The sequence below is a fragment of the Pelodiscus sinensis genome, chromosome 2 (assembly GCF_049634645.1).
Source record: "Pelodiscus sinensis isolate JC-2024 chromosome 2, ASM4963464v1, whole genome shotgun sequence".
Classification (NCBI taxonomy): Eukaryota; Metazoa; Chordata; order Testudines; family Trionychidae; genus Pelodiscus; species Pelodiscus sinensis.
This window is the reverse complement of record NC_134712.1, coordinates 215,886,293-215,906,736: the sequence shown is the minus strand read 5'-3', so window position 1 is coordinate 215,906,736 and position 20,444 is coordinate 215,886,293. Positions and strand designations below refer to the sequence as shown.

General features: G+C 39.4%; 1 protein-coding gene across 2 annotated transcripts in view; it reads left to right on the top strand.

Annotated features, from left to right (window-relative positions):
• ZNF804B (zinc finger protein 804B) overlaps positions 1-18,113 on the top strand; it is a 396,759-nt gene extending 378,646 nt beyond the window's left edge. For both annotated transcript variants that reach the window (XM_075922410.1, XM_075922411.1), the window contains 2 exons: positions 6,425-6,555; positions 9,658-18,113. In XM_075922410.1, the coding sequence (XP_075778525.1) occupies positions 6,425-6,555; positions 9,658-13,243 (3,717 nt within the window). In that variant the 3' untranslated portion in view covers positions 13,244-18,113. The remainder of the gene's footprint in view (positions 1-6,424; positions 6,556-9,657) is intronic.
• Positions 18,114-20,444: the final 2,331 nt, after the last annotated feature.

The window sequence follows — 20,444 nt, the reverse complement described above, 5'->3', positions numbered from 1 at the left end:
TCGCAGCATTTCAAAGTGGCAGCGATGTGTGAAGCCTGGGATCAGCAGAGGACTCCTCCACTGACCCCGGGATCCATGCAGTCCTTCCACCTTAAAATGCCGAATGCAGCCTGGGGCAAGCTGGGGTGTCCTCAGGCTCCCTGCAGTGTTTCAAAGTGGCAGTGCTGCACAGGAGCGGCCCTAGACAAGCTGTTGGCAACTGGCACCCTAGGCGAAACATGCGATCGGCGCCCCCGCCTCCAAAGCCCTCAACAGCCATTTAACTTGGAGCCCTAGGTGACCACCTAGTTCGCCTGTATTGACGGGCTGCCACTGGTGCTACGCAGAGCCTGGGGTCAGTGGGGGAGTCCCCAGCTTATCCTGGGCTCCATGCAGTGCGGCCTTTTTCAAACGCCATGTGCAGCCTGAGGACACCCCAGCTGGCTCCAGGCTGCACATGGTGTTTCAAAGCAGCAGCACCACATGGAGCCCGAGGACTGGGGTCTTTCCCCCCCTTTCTGATAGAGGCAAAGGTGGGGGGGGAGCAACTAGTTGACAAGCCTATCGATTATCCAATCAGCATATGATTATTGGATAGTCAACTAGTCGACTAGTCCTTCACATCCCTAGTAGGGATCAGAAGATCAGATCTTCCTTGCACCTTGTGATGCAGGATATCTTTGCAGGAGTGAAATACAGCTTTTCATTTACCACAGATATTATCGTTTGTCATATTCATGCCCTTGAAATGTTGATTCTGAAGATGTACTTTGAAAAACTAGCCCTTCTTCTGTGTACTATCGGAACAGGGAAAGGACACTGATCTCTTTCTTTCTCAATCTCTCTCCTAAATTTTTTCCCACAGCACATGCCAAAAACACATAATTGGCATTTTTACCTTTTTGTAGCACTCTTGCAAAAAATATATGATGCAAAAGTGCAGACACCAATTAAACCACTCATCTGCAGTATGAGGAATAAAACTCAGGACTTTAACCCCTACAAGATGGACCCTTACCACTGTAGCTAAAGGAGAGCTGTCACTAGCTGTTAGCAATCTTTTAGTACTGCTATCTTTTCTTTAGATGAGCCATTAGACAGCAGCAAGTGGTTGGACAGAGAGGCATTGAAGTACACACATTTAGCCAGCTTCAAAGTAAGATCATTGCACTGTGCCCAATGTCTTAGGGAACAACAAGGGTCTTCAAGGCAGGCTTGGGAGACTTTCTGTTTTCACTTGGACTGTGAGATATAATTTGAATGTGAATCTGTAGGTCTGATTCCTTATTCACATGTAACTCATCTGATTTAAATGGAGCATAAAGTAAGAGGAGAATCAGCGTGCATCAGCTTCTAAGATTAGGAGTCATAGCTATAGGCTCAAATATAACTAAGATGTATTATCTTTCATATTTGTGCATAATAGTGAATATCTCCCTTTCTTTTTAATATGCAATGCCTGTATTTATACAAGAACAACTTTCATTATGGCAACAATCTTTTCAATGTTGTAAACATTCAACACAAAAGAAAATTTTACAATAGGAAAAATGATACACGGATTTAAAAGAACCCTCTGTAATTCCTTGGAAATTCTGTTTATAGGAGGCATAACAGAAAGCACCATAGTGCTATTAACTGAATTACAATCTATTCTACATATTTTAATTTAGATGCCCAGTTAAGCAGCTAATTATATGAAAAAAGTGACTGCTCATTTAAATAGATATTAATTGCCAGGCTCACCTGTTTGGTTCAATGCTTTCACTTAGGTTCACAATGATTTTTATGTTGCTCACCACCAGCATGCATTCAAGTACATGCCAGTAGAGTTATACATGTCATTAGCATCAGTAAGTAACAGCAATTATAACATGGAGGCTCATTGTTTTACAAATATAGTCCACTCATATAATGGCTGTGCTGTGTCATGACATGTTTTTGTTTTGATGAGTGGATGAGTTGAGAAAGACTCTCCGTCCACCTGGTTGGTGCTTCTAATTTTTGGGTTTTAACTCTCACAGATGAGTTTTCACCTACTTGTCTATTGTAGCTATATTCTTTGTGTGCTTTCCCCTATTTCATTGGCACTTGCTGTATGCCATTAGAGAGCAAAAATACAGTTAGGTGTTCTATTCTTAGTGCTGGTCCATTTGCTTTGTTGATTATAATCCTGACTGTCAAAGAAGTGAAATGGTACCACTCTTCAGTATCTGCTTTCACAGTACTAGCTTTCGCATTCTTTGTTTCCTTGACAGGTAGAAACAGTTTCTGTTTCTCTTCATGAATACTGTATGTGTGCCACTGAGCAGCTCATGGTGACAGCTACAACACAGCTAATGTCACCAAAGGACATTTTTTAAATATGTTTCTTTGCCCTTTCTTCAAGTAGAACAGGTTAATAAGAATCAAGGGCTACTCACGTTGTTCTGCAGAGAATGAGGTTTTCATTGTTTGAATAACTTTATGCTCTTGTAAAGTTTGGAAAGATGTCAGAAAGAATGTGGTTTTCATTTTAAAAAATCCATTTTATGGTTAGGTCTTTAAAATATTGTTAAAATAGACCTTTTTTCTTGTGTAAAAAAGTCATGTTTTACACATTAATTTGTACATTTCAGAGACTGAGAAGTGGTGAGAAAAGAAGGGCACCGTAGATACCTGGGCCAAATTGCAGCAAGAAATGGGGAATAAACATTGGCAAGGGGAGGGAAATCTAAGAAAAGTGGGTTAAAAGTACAATTAATTTTCAAGGGATTAGCAGATGTTCACATTCAGTATCCATTCCTCTGAATGGAACTGGTCAAACCTTATCCAGTGGAACACTTTTCCATTTGAAGATTCTGATCTCACAGAATAGAAATGTTCTTTGTGAATGAGTCAATTTTGTCAAAACTTGTAATAGACACCAAGCACTTCCAAAGCCTCAACTCCTACAACAGCTGACAATTTCCATTTTGGTTCACCAAACATGGAATTTTTTAGAATTTTTCTTCTTGGGGAAAAATTCATTTTTTTGCTATTTCTGCCCAACATGGAATGAAATGTTTATTCAAAAAATCAGGATTTTCTGTGAGAAGGAAATATTTTCAAGCCAGCTCAACTAAGCAGCTTCAAGTCAACACGTTATAGAGAAAGACATGTCATAGAAAGTCAACTAGACTTAAGCTCCTAAGGCCCTAAAACCACTTCTGAAATTGGGATTTAGTTAGCTAGGGCACTTGGGCCTTGCAATGCTGAGTGGAGCAATACCCAAATGCCTTTAAAAACTTGACCTAAACATAACCATTATAGAGATGCCCGTCAATTAATTCATTTCTGTTCCAAGCAGGCAAGAAAGGAAAGGAAAGATCATATTATGAGAATGTGCACAGCTCACTGTGAGTGCTCATGTCCCATTTAAAATGCATCATGTTAGGAAATCAACTAACTCGATATTGATCAACTAGCAACATGTTAATCACTAGATTTCCCTTAGTACAAACTTGTATTTAAAAACATGCTAGCTGCACATGTATAACCAGGGGATGGGAGTAATAGGGGATTTTTCTGTGACATTTGGTGTCTCAAGTAGTCAGAGCTTGATTTGTGGGTGGAGCTCTGAGGAGTACTACCATATTTTCCCACTTTATGTCAGATGTTTCCAGGTGGTGCTTTTACATCTACTTTCCAAGCTCTCTTTCTTAGTATGTGAGCAAATGCTGTCTTGAGAAAACATGTTATTTGTTGTTCCTTTTAGTTATGAAAGGTTCTGGATAGAGGGAACTGTAGGAGAAACAAAAGAGAATTACTTGGTTCCTGAGGCTATGTCTACACTGCAGAGTTTTTGTGCAAAAATTGCCATTTTTGCACAAACACTCAGGGAGCATCCATACTTCAAGCGCATTTTTGCACAAGAACTTTTACGGTGAATCAACAGAATAGAGGGGGTTTTGCAGTATAGGTATTTCTCTTTCCACGAGGAATAACTCCTTTTTGCGCAAGAGCTCTTGTGCAAAAAGGTGTGTGTGGATGGAAAACAGGGTTTTTGCATAAAAAATGGCCTATCGAAGGAAGCATAGGTGCCCTGGAGAGCATTCTGTTAATTGCAATCAGAACTTTCTTGTGGGAGAGCGTCCATGCAGTCTGGATGCTCTCTTGTGCAAAAGCGCATCGATTTTGCGATGCGCTTTTCTGGTGTGGACGTGTTCTTGTACAATAAGTTTTTGCAGAAGATCTCTATCAGAAAAAGCTTCTTGCACAAGAAGCCTGCAGTCTAGACATAGCCTGAGAGATATAAATTATAAAGGCACAGTTGCTGCCTGTTGGAGGAGCTTTCTAGGGACAAAGAGGGATTTTCAGGATGCTATTTGTAACCATCTCAGTTCCAGAACTTGTGGAGATGTATAATTAAAACACTATCCCGACTCTATGCCACTAATGTCTTCTGCAATGGAAAATAGAGCTGTAAGGCTCAGAAGTTGGCTATTGCTCAGCAAAGGGAAAGCATATCAGACAGACTGGTACTAATTCTGATTTTTGTTATAAAACTAGATTTAATTGCCCTATAACATAGTTTTTAACCTTCACACTCTGAAGGGAAGGACAAACAGGGTTACTTTGCTTTTAGTCCTTTCAAATAGGACTGTACTAATGCCACTTGGGTTTCCCTTTATCCATTTTTTGTAAGGAGAAAGGCTATATTTGTAAGTACGATCTCTCTTTGAACAAGACATAATAACTATTATTTTACAAAACACAGACGGGCTCTTGGCATTCAGCACCTTATTTCTTTAAATTTTCCTGTCACATGAGAAGGATAAATAATGTAATGAGCTTCTTTTTCCCCAGTAGCTTGGTTGACTGTGGGTGAACTTTGTAGAGAGCAGAGAGAAATAGGATTGAAACAAAATGTCCTTTTGTTTCACACGTTGTCAGTTATGGTGAGACAGACACTGCTGTGTGAGGATTGTGACTGCATTAAAGGTTGTTGTATATTTTGTATAAGTGTTCTCAATGATCAGTTGTTAGTGTGTTTCTGAGCTCTCCCTGACACAGTTTAGGACAGTAGCAAATCAGTCTCTGGTGTCGAAAAGGTTGAGAAACTCTGTTTTAGACAATGTGGTTCTGTATTCTCCATTCAGTTACTCTGATGCTCCAACATTAAGGCTGAAACGCCTATTAGTGGGCCTTAATACAGCTATGGGTACTTCCACAGAATGCTTAGGACTTATGAGTAAAACCCAGTTGGCCACATGTTTTCTCTAACTTAATTATAGACTTCCAAGGATGGATTTGGCACAATGCATTTAGACAGTTATCAGTGCTTCAATGACAGGTGTTTCTGTTACTACTTGGCCAGTCAGCTCTGTTACCTCTTCTGGCAGTGGGATGAGAAAATAAGATCGGGGGCATGTAAAGAGAGTGTAAAATTTGAGGGCAGCTGGGGGAAAGTAACTTGAATTTGAATCTTTTTTCCAGTCAGTGAAGGGAGGTGATCTTACAGTCTCAGTCCTCCCCAGCTTTTGGTTCAAATAAACTCCACTGCCAGCTGACCTTGACAGTTGTTGGCAACCAGTAAAATCTTTGTATGGTGTGCTGCAACTACAGTAATAGAACTCATTAGTCAAAAGCCCTGTCACTTTTTATTGAAATGGGATACTTGGCTTCATATCCAAGCTACTTATGAATGAGCACTGCAGCCTATGAGTCTTAAAGATTTTAATTAGTTCTAAGCTAGACAATCGTTATTTTCCCCAAGAACAAAGTCATCATTTTCTTGTGCCGAATGCGTCTTTCTTTTTTTTTTCCTGCAGTATCACGTATGAAAAACTACATAATTAAATATGAAACACTGAGGAACTAGAATTCAAACAATGCATACAGTATTGTTTCATTAGGCATTTCTCAGCATTAATTCTCTGAACTCTAGGCATATTAGGTGTACAGAAATTTTGTGAATTTGGTCAGAAGACTCCTGATGAATTATAATTAATCTTTTAAAGACTACACATGCATGCACACACATCTACTCACACATGAGTATACACTCACACAAATATCTATCTCTATGCCACACAAGTTTATGCAAGTAGATTTACACATATTATGGATGAAATCCTGATCTCTTTGAAAGCAATGGCTAAACTTCCAATGAATGCAACTGGGACAGGATTTTCCTCTGCAAGTATGAGCATAATCTTCACATACATAATGTACATCTATACATGTCAGCAACAAGTGGATGTGCATGGGTGTGTATCTGCATCTAATATAAGCCTGCATGAGACCAGCCACAAAAAAGTTCTGTTATTTTCTCACATCTTATGGAAATAGTATTTTGCATCTCTGCCTGAGACGCTATTTTAAATATTTTTGTCTCTGGTTGTATGTTGGCTTGGTGCAGGAATGTAGTAATTTATTTTCTTTGTACATATTTACTCCTATTTCTTGTATTCCTTTCACACAGCGACTGAAAGATTTAAAACAAAGGGAATTTGCTCGAAATGTGGCTTCAAAGTCATGGAAAGATGAGAAGAAACAGGAAAAAGCACTCAAGCGGCTCCATCAGCTTGCTGAGTTACGGAAGCAGTCTGAATGGCAAGTATTGGAAATTCATATTATGTTTTTACACTATCATTCCTTATTCCCAAAGGAAATCTCTAATTTTTGTTCCTGCTTTCTAGAATGCCCAGAGATCACATAAACTGTAACCCATTTTCAGTTATCACTGGTGCCAAATGTTCCTGTTCTGAAAACCATAAAATTGAAAGTCCTTGAATTAATTACTTGGTGTTTGAAGGTTTTGTGTTTTTCTCCCCTGTAGCCTGTTAATCTAATCTACTCTGAATTGTGTGATTTGAAGATGATTTCACAATATCAGTATTTTACCTTATTAAAATTGACCTGAATAGAGTAGTATAATTTTTAGTCATTCGTAGAGAGTGAAAAGAAGATGCTAAACAGACCGCAATGTCTCTGTGTTCAGTCTGTAAATCCTCTTTCATTACTTTTAGTAGATTTAGCCTATTCAGGTAGTTTCTCCCTGAAGTAAATGACAGTACCATTGTGTGCATGAAAAACAGATGTAATTACCTCAGTTAAATTTACTCAGTACTGCTAATTAAAGTAATGATAATAATACAGATACAGTACAATATTTACACTAATAAACCTTTATGTTTGAGAATTCTTTTTTATTTAATGATTCTTTCATATGTAAAATGCTTCAGCAGACGTGGTTGTTACTAATGTTATTAATTGATGTTAATCTGTGACCATAATGAGTTAATTAAACTGTCATTTTCTTGTTAAAAACAAACCAAGCTTACAGTACAGTGGAAATAATAAAATTAATAGTCTACCATACAACAATTTCAGGACAATCTAATGTTTTGGGGCAAAAGGTTAAAGTATGTCACTTCAGCATTATGCATTAGGGCTGGCTTAAAAAAAAACAATTCTCTTTTACGAAAACCTCCAGGGTTTCAGAATCTGTTTTCTTTCTGATGGAGAACAAAAAGGAGACCTTTGTGAAATTTCTCATGAAGAAACGTGCACACAACCTTACAGTAACCAGTACTCCAGTTGGCAGGGCTCTTGCTTAGGATATAGGAAACGTAGCCTTCAAGTCCCTGCTCTGTAACTGGCTATAGCATCAGTTTCTATCTTTTTCTTTGGAATGAATATTCAATAACTTATATAAAGCAGAGAAGCTCCGACATAGGAGTTTTAGGGTACATCTACACAATGAGCTAGAGCTGTAATTTGCAGTTTGAGGAGACACTCCCCACCCCCATCCCCACCCTCCCAGCTAGTTCTGATCAAATTTGAGGAGTGTAGTGCCCATGGCATGAACTCAGGGGTGGGGAGTAGTCGACCAGGTACATACTTCATGTCTCAGATGGGACAGAACACTGTGCAAATAGCCCCTCCTACTGTTTAAGCCACTGCTGCTACACTTCGATATTTGATCAAAGCTAACATGCATAGCTCACCTCATGCTGGAAATTATACCTCCTCTCAATGTACAGAGGTGCCATGAGAGAGATTGACTCTTTTGCCTGATGATTAGGTAGCCTCCTCAACATGGGCTTTACAGTGGAGTCTGAAACCAAAGCAAATAAATGGACTCCCCACACTCTTCCACTGTTTGCACTTTTAGACACAGGTAGATTTTTCCTATACCGATTTAAAACATTTCCAGCTTCAATCAAACTCTGATTTTATGTCCACAACACTGGCACAGATGTATTATGTGCTGGTTCTCCCACACTGTATTGATTCCAAGAACTGATATTTGTCTAGCAAAACTCATTTTAAAGCATTAATAGGGAGAGCATTAGGACAGCGATCAGCTGTCTGGTCTCAAATGCAAAGTGACATAGTGCAGACATTCTTCTTCCCAGCTGGTCACTTATTAGAAGAAAATACTTTTAGAGCTCTGTGTCAAAGCCACATTGGAAAATCTTGAGCTGAAAAGAAATAACCAGGAAGGTAAAATCTAGAAAGTTTGGGAAAGGTGGGGCGGGAAAGAGGAATACAAAGGAATGAAATACAGGCGGAAGCGACGTGAAAATGTTAGCCATATACTGTTGGTTACTTGGACTAGTCTCACAAAACACATGTATAATTACCATTACATTACTGGACGTCACTTGCATGCACTAAGGAGAGATCACATGTCCTCTTCCAGTTTCTAGTGGAAACAGTGAGGAGGAAGGGTTATAAAACAGATGAGATCATTTATAAAAAGGAAGTTAATGCAAAATACCAAAGTATTATGGTAGCCTGGATGCTTTTTTAAATAGTTAACTTTTCTTTGAATGTTTCACAAAGAATTGCATTATAGAATAAAGTCCCTTATATTACCAAGAAGCTATGTGTAGACTGCAAGCCTCTTTCAAAAAAGAGCGTCTAGACTACAACCAGTACTTTCGAAAAAGCAAGCTGCTTTTTTGAAAGAGAGCACCCAGGCAGTCTGGATGCTCTCTTTTTAAAAAGCACTTTTTCCTTACATAGCGCCTTTTTTCGAAAGAGCACTTTCAAAAAAAGGCATTCTTTCTCGTAAAATAAGGTTTTCTGCAGTCAAAAAAACTGCCACGTACTTTCAATTTACTTTCAAAAGAACGCACCAGCAGTCTAGATTCAGGTAAAGATTTTTCTAAAAAAGGCCATTTTTTGGAAAAATCTCTGTGGTCTAGACACACCCTCAGAGAAAAAAAGAAAAGCATAAAAACATCTTAGTTCTGAAAGAATCACATTGAATACTGTACCTGAGAAAAATCCCTCGCACAAGTCTCCTTTAATTGGAGTTTTGCATGTGGCACTTCACAATCAGAACCATAGTCTACATGAAAAGCTGACCCAGGAATTATCATGGGCTAGAGTCTGATCCCAGCTATATTAGTATAATTCATAGTAATTCTACTAAATCCAGTAGAATTTACCCTGTATTTACCTTCGATGCACAAAATGCAGTGATGTGCTCATTTCAAATCATTTCAGTTGCCGAGAATAATGACTTTCTTGCTTTTTCGGAAGTGGCCTAGGCCACAGTGAATAGCATTTATAGGAGCTAGATAATGGCTTCAACAGCATTAATGACCCCCCTCCCTTTGAGACTGATCATGAGAAATAGTAATAGTTTCTGAATTTTAAATTCAATTAAGTAACTAATCCATTCGTTGTATTTATTTATAGCATCACAGGCAGCAGACCAGTATTTAAAGCTCCCAGAATGGTGGTGGGAAAGCAGCGGCAAGAAGGAATTTTCATAAATAAAAATGGCAGAATCACAGCAGGTACTAAGAGCATGCTTCTGCGTGAAGGACAAAACCTCTCCAGATGCACATTAGAGAAACATCAGGAGCTTACACTAAGCAGGAACAAGCCACATTCGGAGAGACTCTGTTCGCTTGGAAATCAAGTCTCACAAGCGTTTTCAGATGGCACCAGTATTAGTCACAGGACAGGAGTGTCTTTCTCTTTCTCTAAAAAAGCCCACTTAAAGTTAGAGTCGTCAGCATCAGTTTTCAGTGAGAACATTGAAGAAGCATATGATTATAGTGAATCACCTCACCCCAAAACAAAACAAACTCCTGAGGGCTGTCCGTCATGCACACTTTTGAGTGAGGATACAAAAGCAAGTGTGGCTAAACAATTAACTGTCCCACAAGGTCAAATGGATATCACTGCATGCAGCAATACAGCAGTAAAAACAAAAACCCTGAAAGAAAATGAGAAAAAAGAATTAGAAGACGTTGTCACTGCTCATCCTTCATTTTGCAAAACTAAAACACAGCTTTCAAATTCGTATTTTACTGATTTGCTTAGAGAAACAGAAGAAGGGGAGTTGAATGAGACTGAAAAATTGTTGGAGACTCTCATCTCACCTCCCAGCCACTCTAGCAATTTTTGTACCCAGCAAAAGCCTTATAGGCACAGTGATACAATGCTAAGTGACCTCTTCACTGAGTTCCCACAACACCCAGCAGAGCAGGGATATGCAAGTGAACCACATTACAATCCAAATGTGGTCAAGACAGAGACATTTTCTGAGAGTTCAGGGACTTTGAATGGAAACACAGAACCACTTATGGGTGAGACATTGGTTAATGAGACGAAGCCCAAAGCATTGCCTTTTCTTCATGTACTGAGCAAAGATGGTACCACGTCCCTTCGGTGGCCCATGGAACTTCTTTTGTTTACAAAAACTGCACCCTGTATTTCTTATGGCTGTAATCCATTATATTTTGATTTTCGACTTTCTCTAAACCATAGAGATCATAAACAGCATGAAACCAACACAGAAAGCTGTGGCAAGGTCCCTACAAATATGAATGCAGATGAAAATGAAGCCTCAGGTTTAACAGAAAACAAACACATGTCAAAGGAACAAGATAATCAGCCACTGAAACCAAAGAAGATGAAAGGCTCCAAAACCCCTGATACGGCCCAGCAAAAAGCTGATTCAGACAGAGAGAAAGAAATGAATGAAAGTGGTCAAAAGTACACTTTGCATGATCTGAATGAAAATATACCCAAAGTGCCTGCTTTCCTTGATGTATCCCAAAAGGATTATGCGAGAGAAAATAGTCCCCATGCCAGAAGGCCTAGGCGATCTTTAAAGCACCATTTGCATAGCTGTGAAAGAAGCGTACACAGAGGTGGAAATGAAAGCATTTCCTTTTTGCCTTGTGTGTCTAGGATTAAAAAGCATAAAACTGCAAAATGTGATTTAAGTTATTCTGAGAAAATACATGAAAACCCAAACAATTGCAAATCCATTCAAAACTGGCCTGGGCGCAGCAGTGATGTAAGTGACAGTGGAAAAGATTCTATTGGAAGTTTCCTTAGTTATAAATCAAGTTCTCATAGCAAGTGTTCAGAAAATGAGGGGGATGGAAGTTATACAAGATACTGGAGATTCTCGTCCTCCCAAAAGTCATCATCTGACAGACATTCTAGCTATTCTGACACTTCCATTAGCAGTACAACTAGTTATGTAAGTAGCTCCTCTAGTCACAGATCAAGTGATCACAGTAGAAGTCATTGGCTCTTTTGTTGTAAAAGAAAAAACAAGACAGTTGAAAGGCACAAATGTAAACACAGAAAGCACAACTTTATTTCCTCTTCTGATGATGCAGATGAGAATTACCTTTTCTACAGTAAAAGTCAAAGAACTAAAAACTGTGCACAGGGTGAAACAATTAAATATGAGAGACATCCAAGATATAAGGGTTTACACTATAGAGACAGTTCAAAACAAAGCAGAAATACACACCTACAGTCTGGCAGAAAACACAGCAGAAGTAGAAGACACTACAGCTCCAACAGTTCCCCCACCAGACTTTCAGGAAGCAGTGGAAGATCATCCAGTTGTGGACGATCAGGAGTCAGTAGTTCAGGATCCTTCTCAAAAGAAACAATGTGTTACTGGAACAAAAGCAAAGAGGATACAGAAAGCTGTTACCGCACCGAACAAGGAAAGACGGAATCTACACATTTTGACGCGCAGAATGTAACTTGCCAGTCAACAAAATTTCATATTGGCTCTTCTGAAAACTCAGCAGGCAACACAAAGGAACAGAGAACATCATTGACAGCCAGACTCCTTTTAGAAAGAATGCAATCCAAGAAAAAACAAGAACCAGCCCATGGTTCAGAGGGATTATCAAACAATTGTGAGGTGGAATTGGAGGCCCACTTTGCTAGTACATTTCCATCATCAGTAGGTGACATAGCAATGTTACCTATGCCCGAGAAGGCCCCAGATATAAGTGAAAAAGTTGTAAGGAATGATGAAACCAGTTCATTGGAAAGCAGGGCAAAGATAGACAATTTTGAAGTTTCACAGACAAATAACATTACCCTTACAAAAGGCACTGATTATGATAATTGTCTTTTTAAAGATGTAATTCAAATAGGAATCGGCTATCAGTCTCCTGGCATAAAAAGGAACACAGCAATAAAGGAACAATCCAATCTCTTAATTAGTGAAGTACAACCCTTTATACAAAGCTGTGACCCTGTACCAAATGATTTCCCTGGTGCTTTTCCTTCAAATAGATATTCTGTTGTTAATCCAGCAGAGACCAAAGAAGAACTACATGATGTAAGCATGAACTTGCATCAGGTGGAAGGAAATGTCAACACTTATTGTGACAATGCTATGCATAAGTGTGATGAAACAGAAAATGAGCTAGAAATATACAGAAAATCCATCTCCCCCCCTTTAACTCAACAGCCTATCACATTTTCACCTGACGAAATCGACAAGTATAGGTTACTTCAGCTGCAAGCCCAGCAGCATATGCAGAAACAAATCCTGGCAAAACATCTGAAAGTTTTGCCTGTCCCAGGACCATCTGCTTTCTCTGCAACACCAGCAGTTCATTCTGTTCCCAGCCAGCACCATGCTTCTGTCACCACAATCCACCATACACTTCTGCAACGCTTTGCTTTCTCCACTTCTGTACATCCCCATAGCGGCCAGCTTTCCTTGACCAATGTACACCCACTTTCTGAACCACACTTCACTCCCATATCACTTTCGCCTTTAACTCCAACCATCATTCCTTCCCACCATGCTCTCATGACAGGACGCCCACTGCATTTGGTCACCTCCACACCCATTCACCCTTCCTATCTGACCCTCCCTGCATTGCCACATGCTGCGTTTTTCCCTACCTTATTCACTCCACACCTGAATGCCCTACATCTGAATCCTTTAATTCACCCTTTGTTCCAAGGGCAAGATCTTCACCACCATTCTTGCTCTAGTTAGACCCAGCAGATCCTTGGAGTGAAAACGTTTTCAGTGTTTCTAGTTATTTCAGTTAGCAAAACTATTGCTCCTTTGCTGCCGAAAAAAGGTTTTTTTGTTGAAGAAAAACTCTTATTTCATGTTCAGTCACACATGTAAAGGGAAGTCTGTCATGTAAGAGAACATCAGCAATATTTAAAAGTCAATAAAGTTATGGTTGAGAGAGCATGAGTGTTGATTTAGTTTTCACACCACCACGTGAAAGCTAAAACTAAAACTAGAAGGATGGAATACTGCTTACTTTGGCAGAGAGTAATTTACCTTGGAATATTGGCAGAATTCCGGAGCTGTAAGTATCACTGGGACTCCAGTTGGCCTTGAGATGTGGGGAACCGTACCTAATTCCCTGATGTTTTTATTCCCCTGCCAAGCAGAGTTATAGTACAGGAGAACATCGTGCTCAGATTTATACGTACCCCTTCTCAGAAAATGTGTGCTGGAAATTATAACATAGTATTGGTCTCAGTTTGACCAAACATCAGCAGGGTTACCTTGAGCAAATAATTCTCCGTATGCAGTCTTTGGTTAGGGAACCAAAATTTCACTGGAAAGGCCAAATTCTACCTCAGTCCTATGCAATCCTACTGAAGCTACAAGTGATACACTGGTATAATGCAGGCAGAACGTGGCATTAATTGGCAATTGTAGTGGACAATTCCAGCAATGAAATATAAATAGCCTGAAAAAAAACCCAACTGGTAAACAACGAACTTCCTAATGTAATTTCCCAGATGGCCAAAGTACAAGTTAGGGTTGTGATTCAGCAAATCACTGAACTTTGTGCCCAGCCTTCAAATACATGAGTAATTCTAGTGACATTAATGGGCATAGTCATATACCTAGAGTTCACTATGTGCTTCAGTTTGTCATATTGGATGATGATGTGATACTTCAGCACTGAATACATTGTGTGAAACACCTGGCTTTAGTAACTCTGGTTGAGCATCCATCATGAGTAGATTAGAAAATTTTGCATCAGTTCTATAGCTATCACGAGCGATAGCTATAGTTCATTAGCATTTTATAACCTAAAAAGACCAGTTCCCTGCCCCGCCCCAAAGAAAATACGACTTAAAGAGCCAATCCAGCATCTACTAAAATCAATGCAAGCGACTCCATTTTTCAGAGTTAGTTTGTGATTTATGTAGACACCACGCTGAGAAAAGTGGGAGAGCAAGGGAAGAAAGGACAGGCTGAGTGACTGAGTGGTGGAACTCAGCAAAAGTTTTGTTTAATTTTTAAAATTCCATAGTCTTCAGGCAAGGGAGGTGGGTTTATAAAACTTCTTAAAAAACTATAGTTCTGAAGTGACTTGGGGAAGACATGTAAAACAGGTCTAGAAAGTTTTCATGGCATATGGATCATAAGGGAAGGATAGTGGGCAGCAATTAAGAAGGCAAACACTTTACAAGATCTCACCTAGTGACACCTGAGTTACAACATTCATTTACGGCACAATCACTAAACTATGAATTAGTGTGAGATCTCAGATGTCACTTTGGTAACTATTGTCACGTGTTGACATTTTAGGCTCTGACCCAGCAACATACTTAAGTCTGCGATGGTCTGTTTTTATTTAGCAAAGCAGCTATGCAGTTAAACATGTGCTCAGTTTTTTGTTAACCAGGTGGGGCTTAAATATGTGCTTAGGTGTTTGGCTGAATTAGGGCCTTACTGACAATCACAGTGCTCCATGATGCTCCTGATGTTTTATGCTTAGAGTAAATTGAAAATCAAGCAAACAAATTTAAATTAAACCAACTGCAGGTGGTTTAAAAGATGTCCATTGCAACAGGCACCTAGGCCAGGTCTACACCAGACCTGAAAGGTTGGCTTAAGATACACAACTCCAGCTACATAAAATGCACAGCTGGAGTCGGCTTAACTTAAGTTGAGCTTGGCAGAGTCCCCAGAGCAGGAGACTGACATTTGCTCTTGTCAGTTTCCCCTAGTCCTGGCAACTGCAAGGAGTACAGGTGCTGGCTGGAGCTGCCCTCAGCATTCAATTTACGAGTCTTAACTAGACCAGCTAAATCAAACACCAGAAGGTCAACCTCCTGCAGGGCTAGACAGGGTATAAAACACTGCACCATCAATGATAATCTGTGGCATATAAGGGTTTTAGACACGAATTAAACTTTTAAAGAAGACGCAGAAGTTAACATGTGTAAGAACCCCCTGCCTCCGTGTGTATGTATAAACACATATTAGCAGGCTCTTAATAATAATCTTTAATTCTCAGTATATATTCCAACTCTATTCAAACTCTGTTTGCCAATTAAAAAGAAGGGGAACTAGACTGTGGTTTCTTGGGGAATGCATTACTTTTCAAGCCATTTACAATGACTTGGGCTAAATTTTGTAAAATATGTCCTGAGGAAAGCAGATGTGACACTTGAGATGGGGGAGGGAGAGAATTTAATAAGTCCTATGCAGCGGTCCCTATAAGCTGAATGCTTGTGCTGATGCTCAGGAGAGAGTCAAATGGCACCCAACTGATTAACAGAGTGCACACAGATAAACTGTTTGGTAGTGCACATCTGCACATGCCTTGGTGCACACAAAAATTATTCTTCACATAGAGGGGGAAAACCTACACATGAATGGAAAAGATTAGAGGAAACATTGTGCAGCCTAGAGGCATTGAGTCCACTGACAAGGGAAAGTGAAGTCTGCTATACAGCATTAGCTAAGAGCTTTTAGCTCATGCAGCAGAGGCACATGGATTTAGTCCCTAAGGTTGCAGGTTCAATCCCTCCTGCTGGTGACCACAGGTGTCAGCTATACAATTGAGCCTGTGCCTTCGAAATTTGCTGCTTGGCTTGTTCTAATCATGCTCAGTAGAAGTTGGATGTCTTCACTCTGCTTCCTGTTACTATTAATAGGCACCGATCTGCAAATGTGTAATTACTACAGTTGCATACATCTATTGAGCAAAAGTATCTGCAAAGTGACAGATGCCTAAATACACAAATGGGCATGCAACTGCAGTAATTGTTTGTATAAAGGTATATGTGCAAATTCGCATACATTTTCACATGAATCTCAAGGTCTTCAAAGACAAATCTTTATCTTTGCACACTCAAGTACTCCAACTTACTTCAGTGGGACAGTTCATGACTGTAAAGGTAAGCATACGTTCATTAGGCATTTCAGGATCTGGTTCTTCATATTTTAAAGGCAAGAATAGTATTTAAAAAATTATGATAGCAAAAATATCAACCAATCCAAAAAACCAGGCCGTCCATATGGTTTCACATTGCTTACAAAAATCTAAAAAAATTGTTACACATATGATCTGTTTACACAAAGTGAATAATTGAGAATAGACTCAAATTAAGAAAAAGTCATTGTTTCAGATAAACATGGAAGACCTTCTGAAACAAATATCCTCCACCCCCCAAAAAAGCCCCCAAACAACAACAACCATAACAACAACAAAACCTACCATGTCGAACTGTGAAAAGCAGAAGTAAAGCTACTGATGGAAAAAACAGAGGTAAAAAGGTACAGAAACAGAATGAAAGCAAAATAGTTCCTATCAATTATATTTAAAGGGAGGCTAACACTGATTCCTTGGTGCATTTAGGTGGATTTTCTTGAAAATGTTTCTTGCATTGTAGTTTGATATGACTGATCTCCCTATTTGTTCCCATACTTTGGTTTTCAGTGTGTTATTTTTAAAAACATATATACTCTGTTAATACCAGCATTCTTGGGTCTCATGCGTGCAGCCAAGTTAGAGTTCCAATTTTATTCAGAACAATTTTTAAAGAGAATTACAGTATATAAGTGGTTTTGGGATGACATCTTATGAGAAATTGTGCTATTCACTTTCCAAATCAATTAATATTTTCATGTAATTATATATTTTTGGCCCTTAGCCAGAGGGATATATGTGTCATCCATACTGCACAGTGAATATCAATTCCAATAACAAAACTAAATCCCTAATCCACAATAATGAAACATCTATTTTCTGAAACTGAGGCATTTCTGTAAAATACCTAACAAATTCATTTGTTATACAGTTTTGCATAAACATGCCATTTGACCTGATTGATTTTAAAAGTGTTTAGTTTATATTAAAACTGAATAATACTTTGGCTAGTATAATATGTAAACTAGTAACTTTGTTTTGTATTCTCTGTATAAAGTGTTTTATATTATACAGTAGCTAAGTGAATTGCACTATTGTACATGCAATGCAGCTTTTCTTTTCTTTTCTTTTCTTTTCTTTTCTTTTCTTTTCTTTTCTTTTCTTTTCTTTTCTTTGTTTCATCAAGGAATTCCTGGGAATGTAGTTTAATGCAATAATATTTTTTTCAATAAAAAGGCTTAATGGTATAAAGAGTGTCAGTCATGTATTTTTAATGTAAAGCATAAGGCAGCAACAAAGTAAAATACAGAATTATGTGACCATATTCTGTATTTTAATCTGCAGAACTGGAATATGTTTAATTTATCCCTGTAGCTATGATGCTGAAATTTCTTTAAAATGTTTTTTAAAGATTTTAGTATGTGTTACAAAAGTGGGTTGTTTAAATGGATCTGAAAATAAATATTCCTTAAAAATGATTTTATTGATGTGATTTTTGCAAACACTTTTAAGGGAATTCCTCTGGGAATCTGTTTGCACATTAAATTAATTAAGGCTTCAGGGGTGGGATTTAGAGTTATTTTGGTAAACCATTTGTCAGATTTTTCCAACACCTTTGCGCTTTGGCCATGTCATCCATAATGCATGCAAAAAGCTCCCTGTACAAATCTACAAAGCTACTACATTATTCTCCTTCAACTCTCCCCAAAACTCACCTTTTCCTAGATGTGTAGAGTGGTTAGGCCTGCTATTATCCTGTGACTGGTGCTGATCACAGCAATTACAAGGGTCTTATTTTTGCTTTGTGCTTCATAAAATTGTTTATTGCATTCACTTGTTGTGTCTCATCTTATGCTTCATGCACAGCCCCTCTTAGGTTACTTGTTTGTACAGTGCCTAGGACAATGGGATTGGAGCCTCTTAGCATCATCACAATACAAGTAACAAAATAACTCTCTGTATTCTGTTTTCGCACATCATCATTTCCCAAGCTGTGCATAAAGGCTGGATTTTCGTAGATCTTTAGCACAGTCAAAAAAAATAGAGAAAAATGTACTGGTCAACAGGGTTGAATGCAATGTGTTGAATTTGGCCCTCTGTGCCTATGTACCCTATGAGATCTGCTTACATATTTAGGAAGAACAGGCTCGCATGAATTTCTTATGTCACTCCTTTGGCTAAATTATCTCGTAGGGGAAATATTTAGTTCAATATTTAGTTCAATGTGCAACAAAACCCCTGATGTAAGTGGAACTTACATCAGAGCATGAACATTTTCCTCAAAATGTAAGGCTTTCTTTGTGACCATTGAAATCTGAAACAAAACAAAAAAAGAAAAAATCCAAAAATGTTGACCTGTTCTGTTAAAAATATGTAGCCCCGTCAATATAATAATTGGCTTGAAATAGAAAATATGATTCATTAGTATTTATATTATTTATATTACAAAAGAGGCTTTCAAATGAGATCAAGACCCATTGATTAGGTGCTGTCTGAGTACAGCATCTAACACATGCCTGGAAATGGAGTCATCCATTGCTTCTTACTCTTGGAAGAACTTACAGGTGTTCACTAGTGGAACTTACATATGCTCATTCAAATTAGCAAAAAATAACACCTCTTACAGCAATTCTTCAGAAAGCTGCCATGGTTTATTTCAGAGAACCGACACATTAAACATATGTAATAAACACATCCCATCCATTTGTCAGTCCTAAATCCCAGACCTGATTCAATTTTCACTCCTAGCTCAAGTTTAACTTAGATCCAAATATTCTTCTCGGTTTATCTAAGCGTTATTTAGAAACAATTCTGCTTCTGTTCCTACCAGCTCTTTTGTTTACGGCTAGGACAGTGAGTTTACAATGAAATATGTTTTTTATAAGAAAAAAGGAAGCCATACAGATGTGTAATGTTGATAAAATCTCCAGAACTGTGACTTTCACCAGCAATTCAGTCCCCTTTTCTGCCTCTCCCTGTTTTCACTCTATTTTCTTTCCTCTGCAAGCATCTTTTCTAGCCACTGAAGGAAGGGACAGGATACCAGCCTACCTTATTGAACTTAGGGTAGATAAATAAGCACTTGCAAAGCCTTTTCGTGGTAACTAGAAATTATTTCACTAGTCACTAGAGTTATTGCTGGTGCTTCTCAATGGGTTTTTATAGTTTGAAAGGAGACACCAAACTGCTCTCCAGGGTCCTGATTCTCTAAAGAATCCTCACTCAACAAAGCACATAGGCACATTGTGAAGGAGCAGGGTCCCGCTCCCTCCCCTCTCACAGCCACACTTGGCCTCGCAGCCTCCTAGCCGTCCGCTTATAGCATTTTGTTTTAAGGTTCTCTGCCCTGGCTGGGAGTCTATCGATGTCACAATTAGTAGCAGTGCCTTGGGCCTTGCACCCGACTGTGGCAGACGGGGTAGGAGGACCCAGACCCGCCCTCTCTCATGGGTCCCAATCCAGGGCCCTATGGACATGCTCCATTAAGGTCCTGTCCAGCTGGTGGGGCCTCCTGCCATAACACACAAGCCTGTGGTCTAATAGAAAGGAAGCCCCACCCCTGGGCTACTTCCTACCCCAGTGTAGCTGGGGAGGGGTCGTTATCCCCTCTCAGCTGTCTCTTTCGACCAGGCAGCCAGCGCACTGCCAGTGCCCATCTTCCTCCCTCTTGTTCTCCCTCTCTCGCTCCTTCTCCCTAGCTCCAAGCGCTTCTTCCCTTCGCTCACCCCTTCCCCATCTTGCTGTCTCCTTTTACATCCCCTCCCTGCAGTGCATGCCCTGCATGCCCCCCAATGCCCTGCCTCCCTTCCCTTACATCACTCTCAGCATGCCATGGCGCCACTCAGCCGTACCGCAGTGCAATAACACGCAGCACATGAAGCACAGAGATCGGGGCATGCTGAGTACAGGGAGAGTCCACCCCGCCCCAGCAGGGTGAGTCTGCCCCATCACACACACACCCCTCCAGATACTCTCTCACCCCGTCCCTTTGTTCTCCTCATTCAATGGTATTCTTGAAAAAAAAATCTGCATTTCCATGGGCCCGTCCGGAGTGGTAGGTAG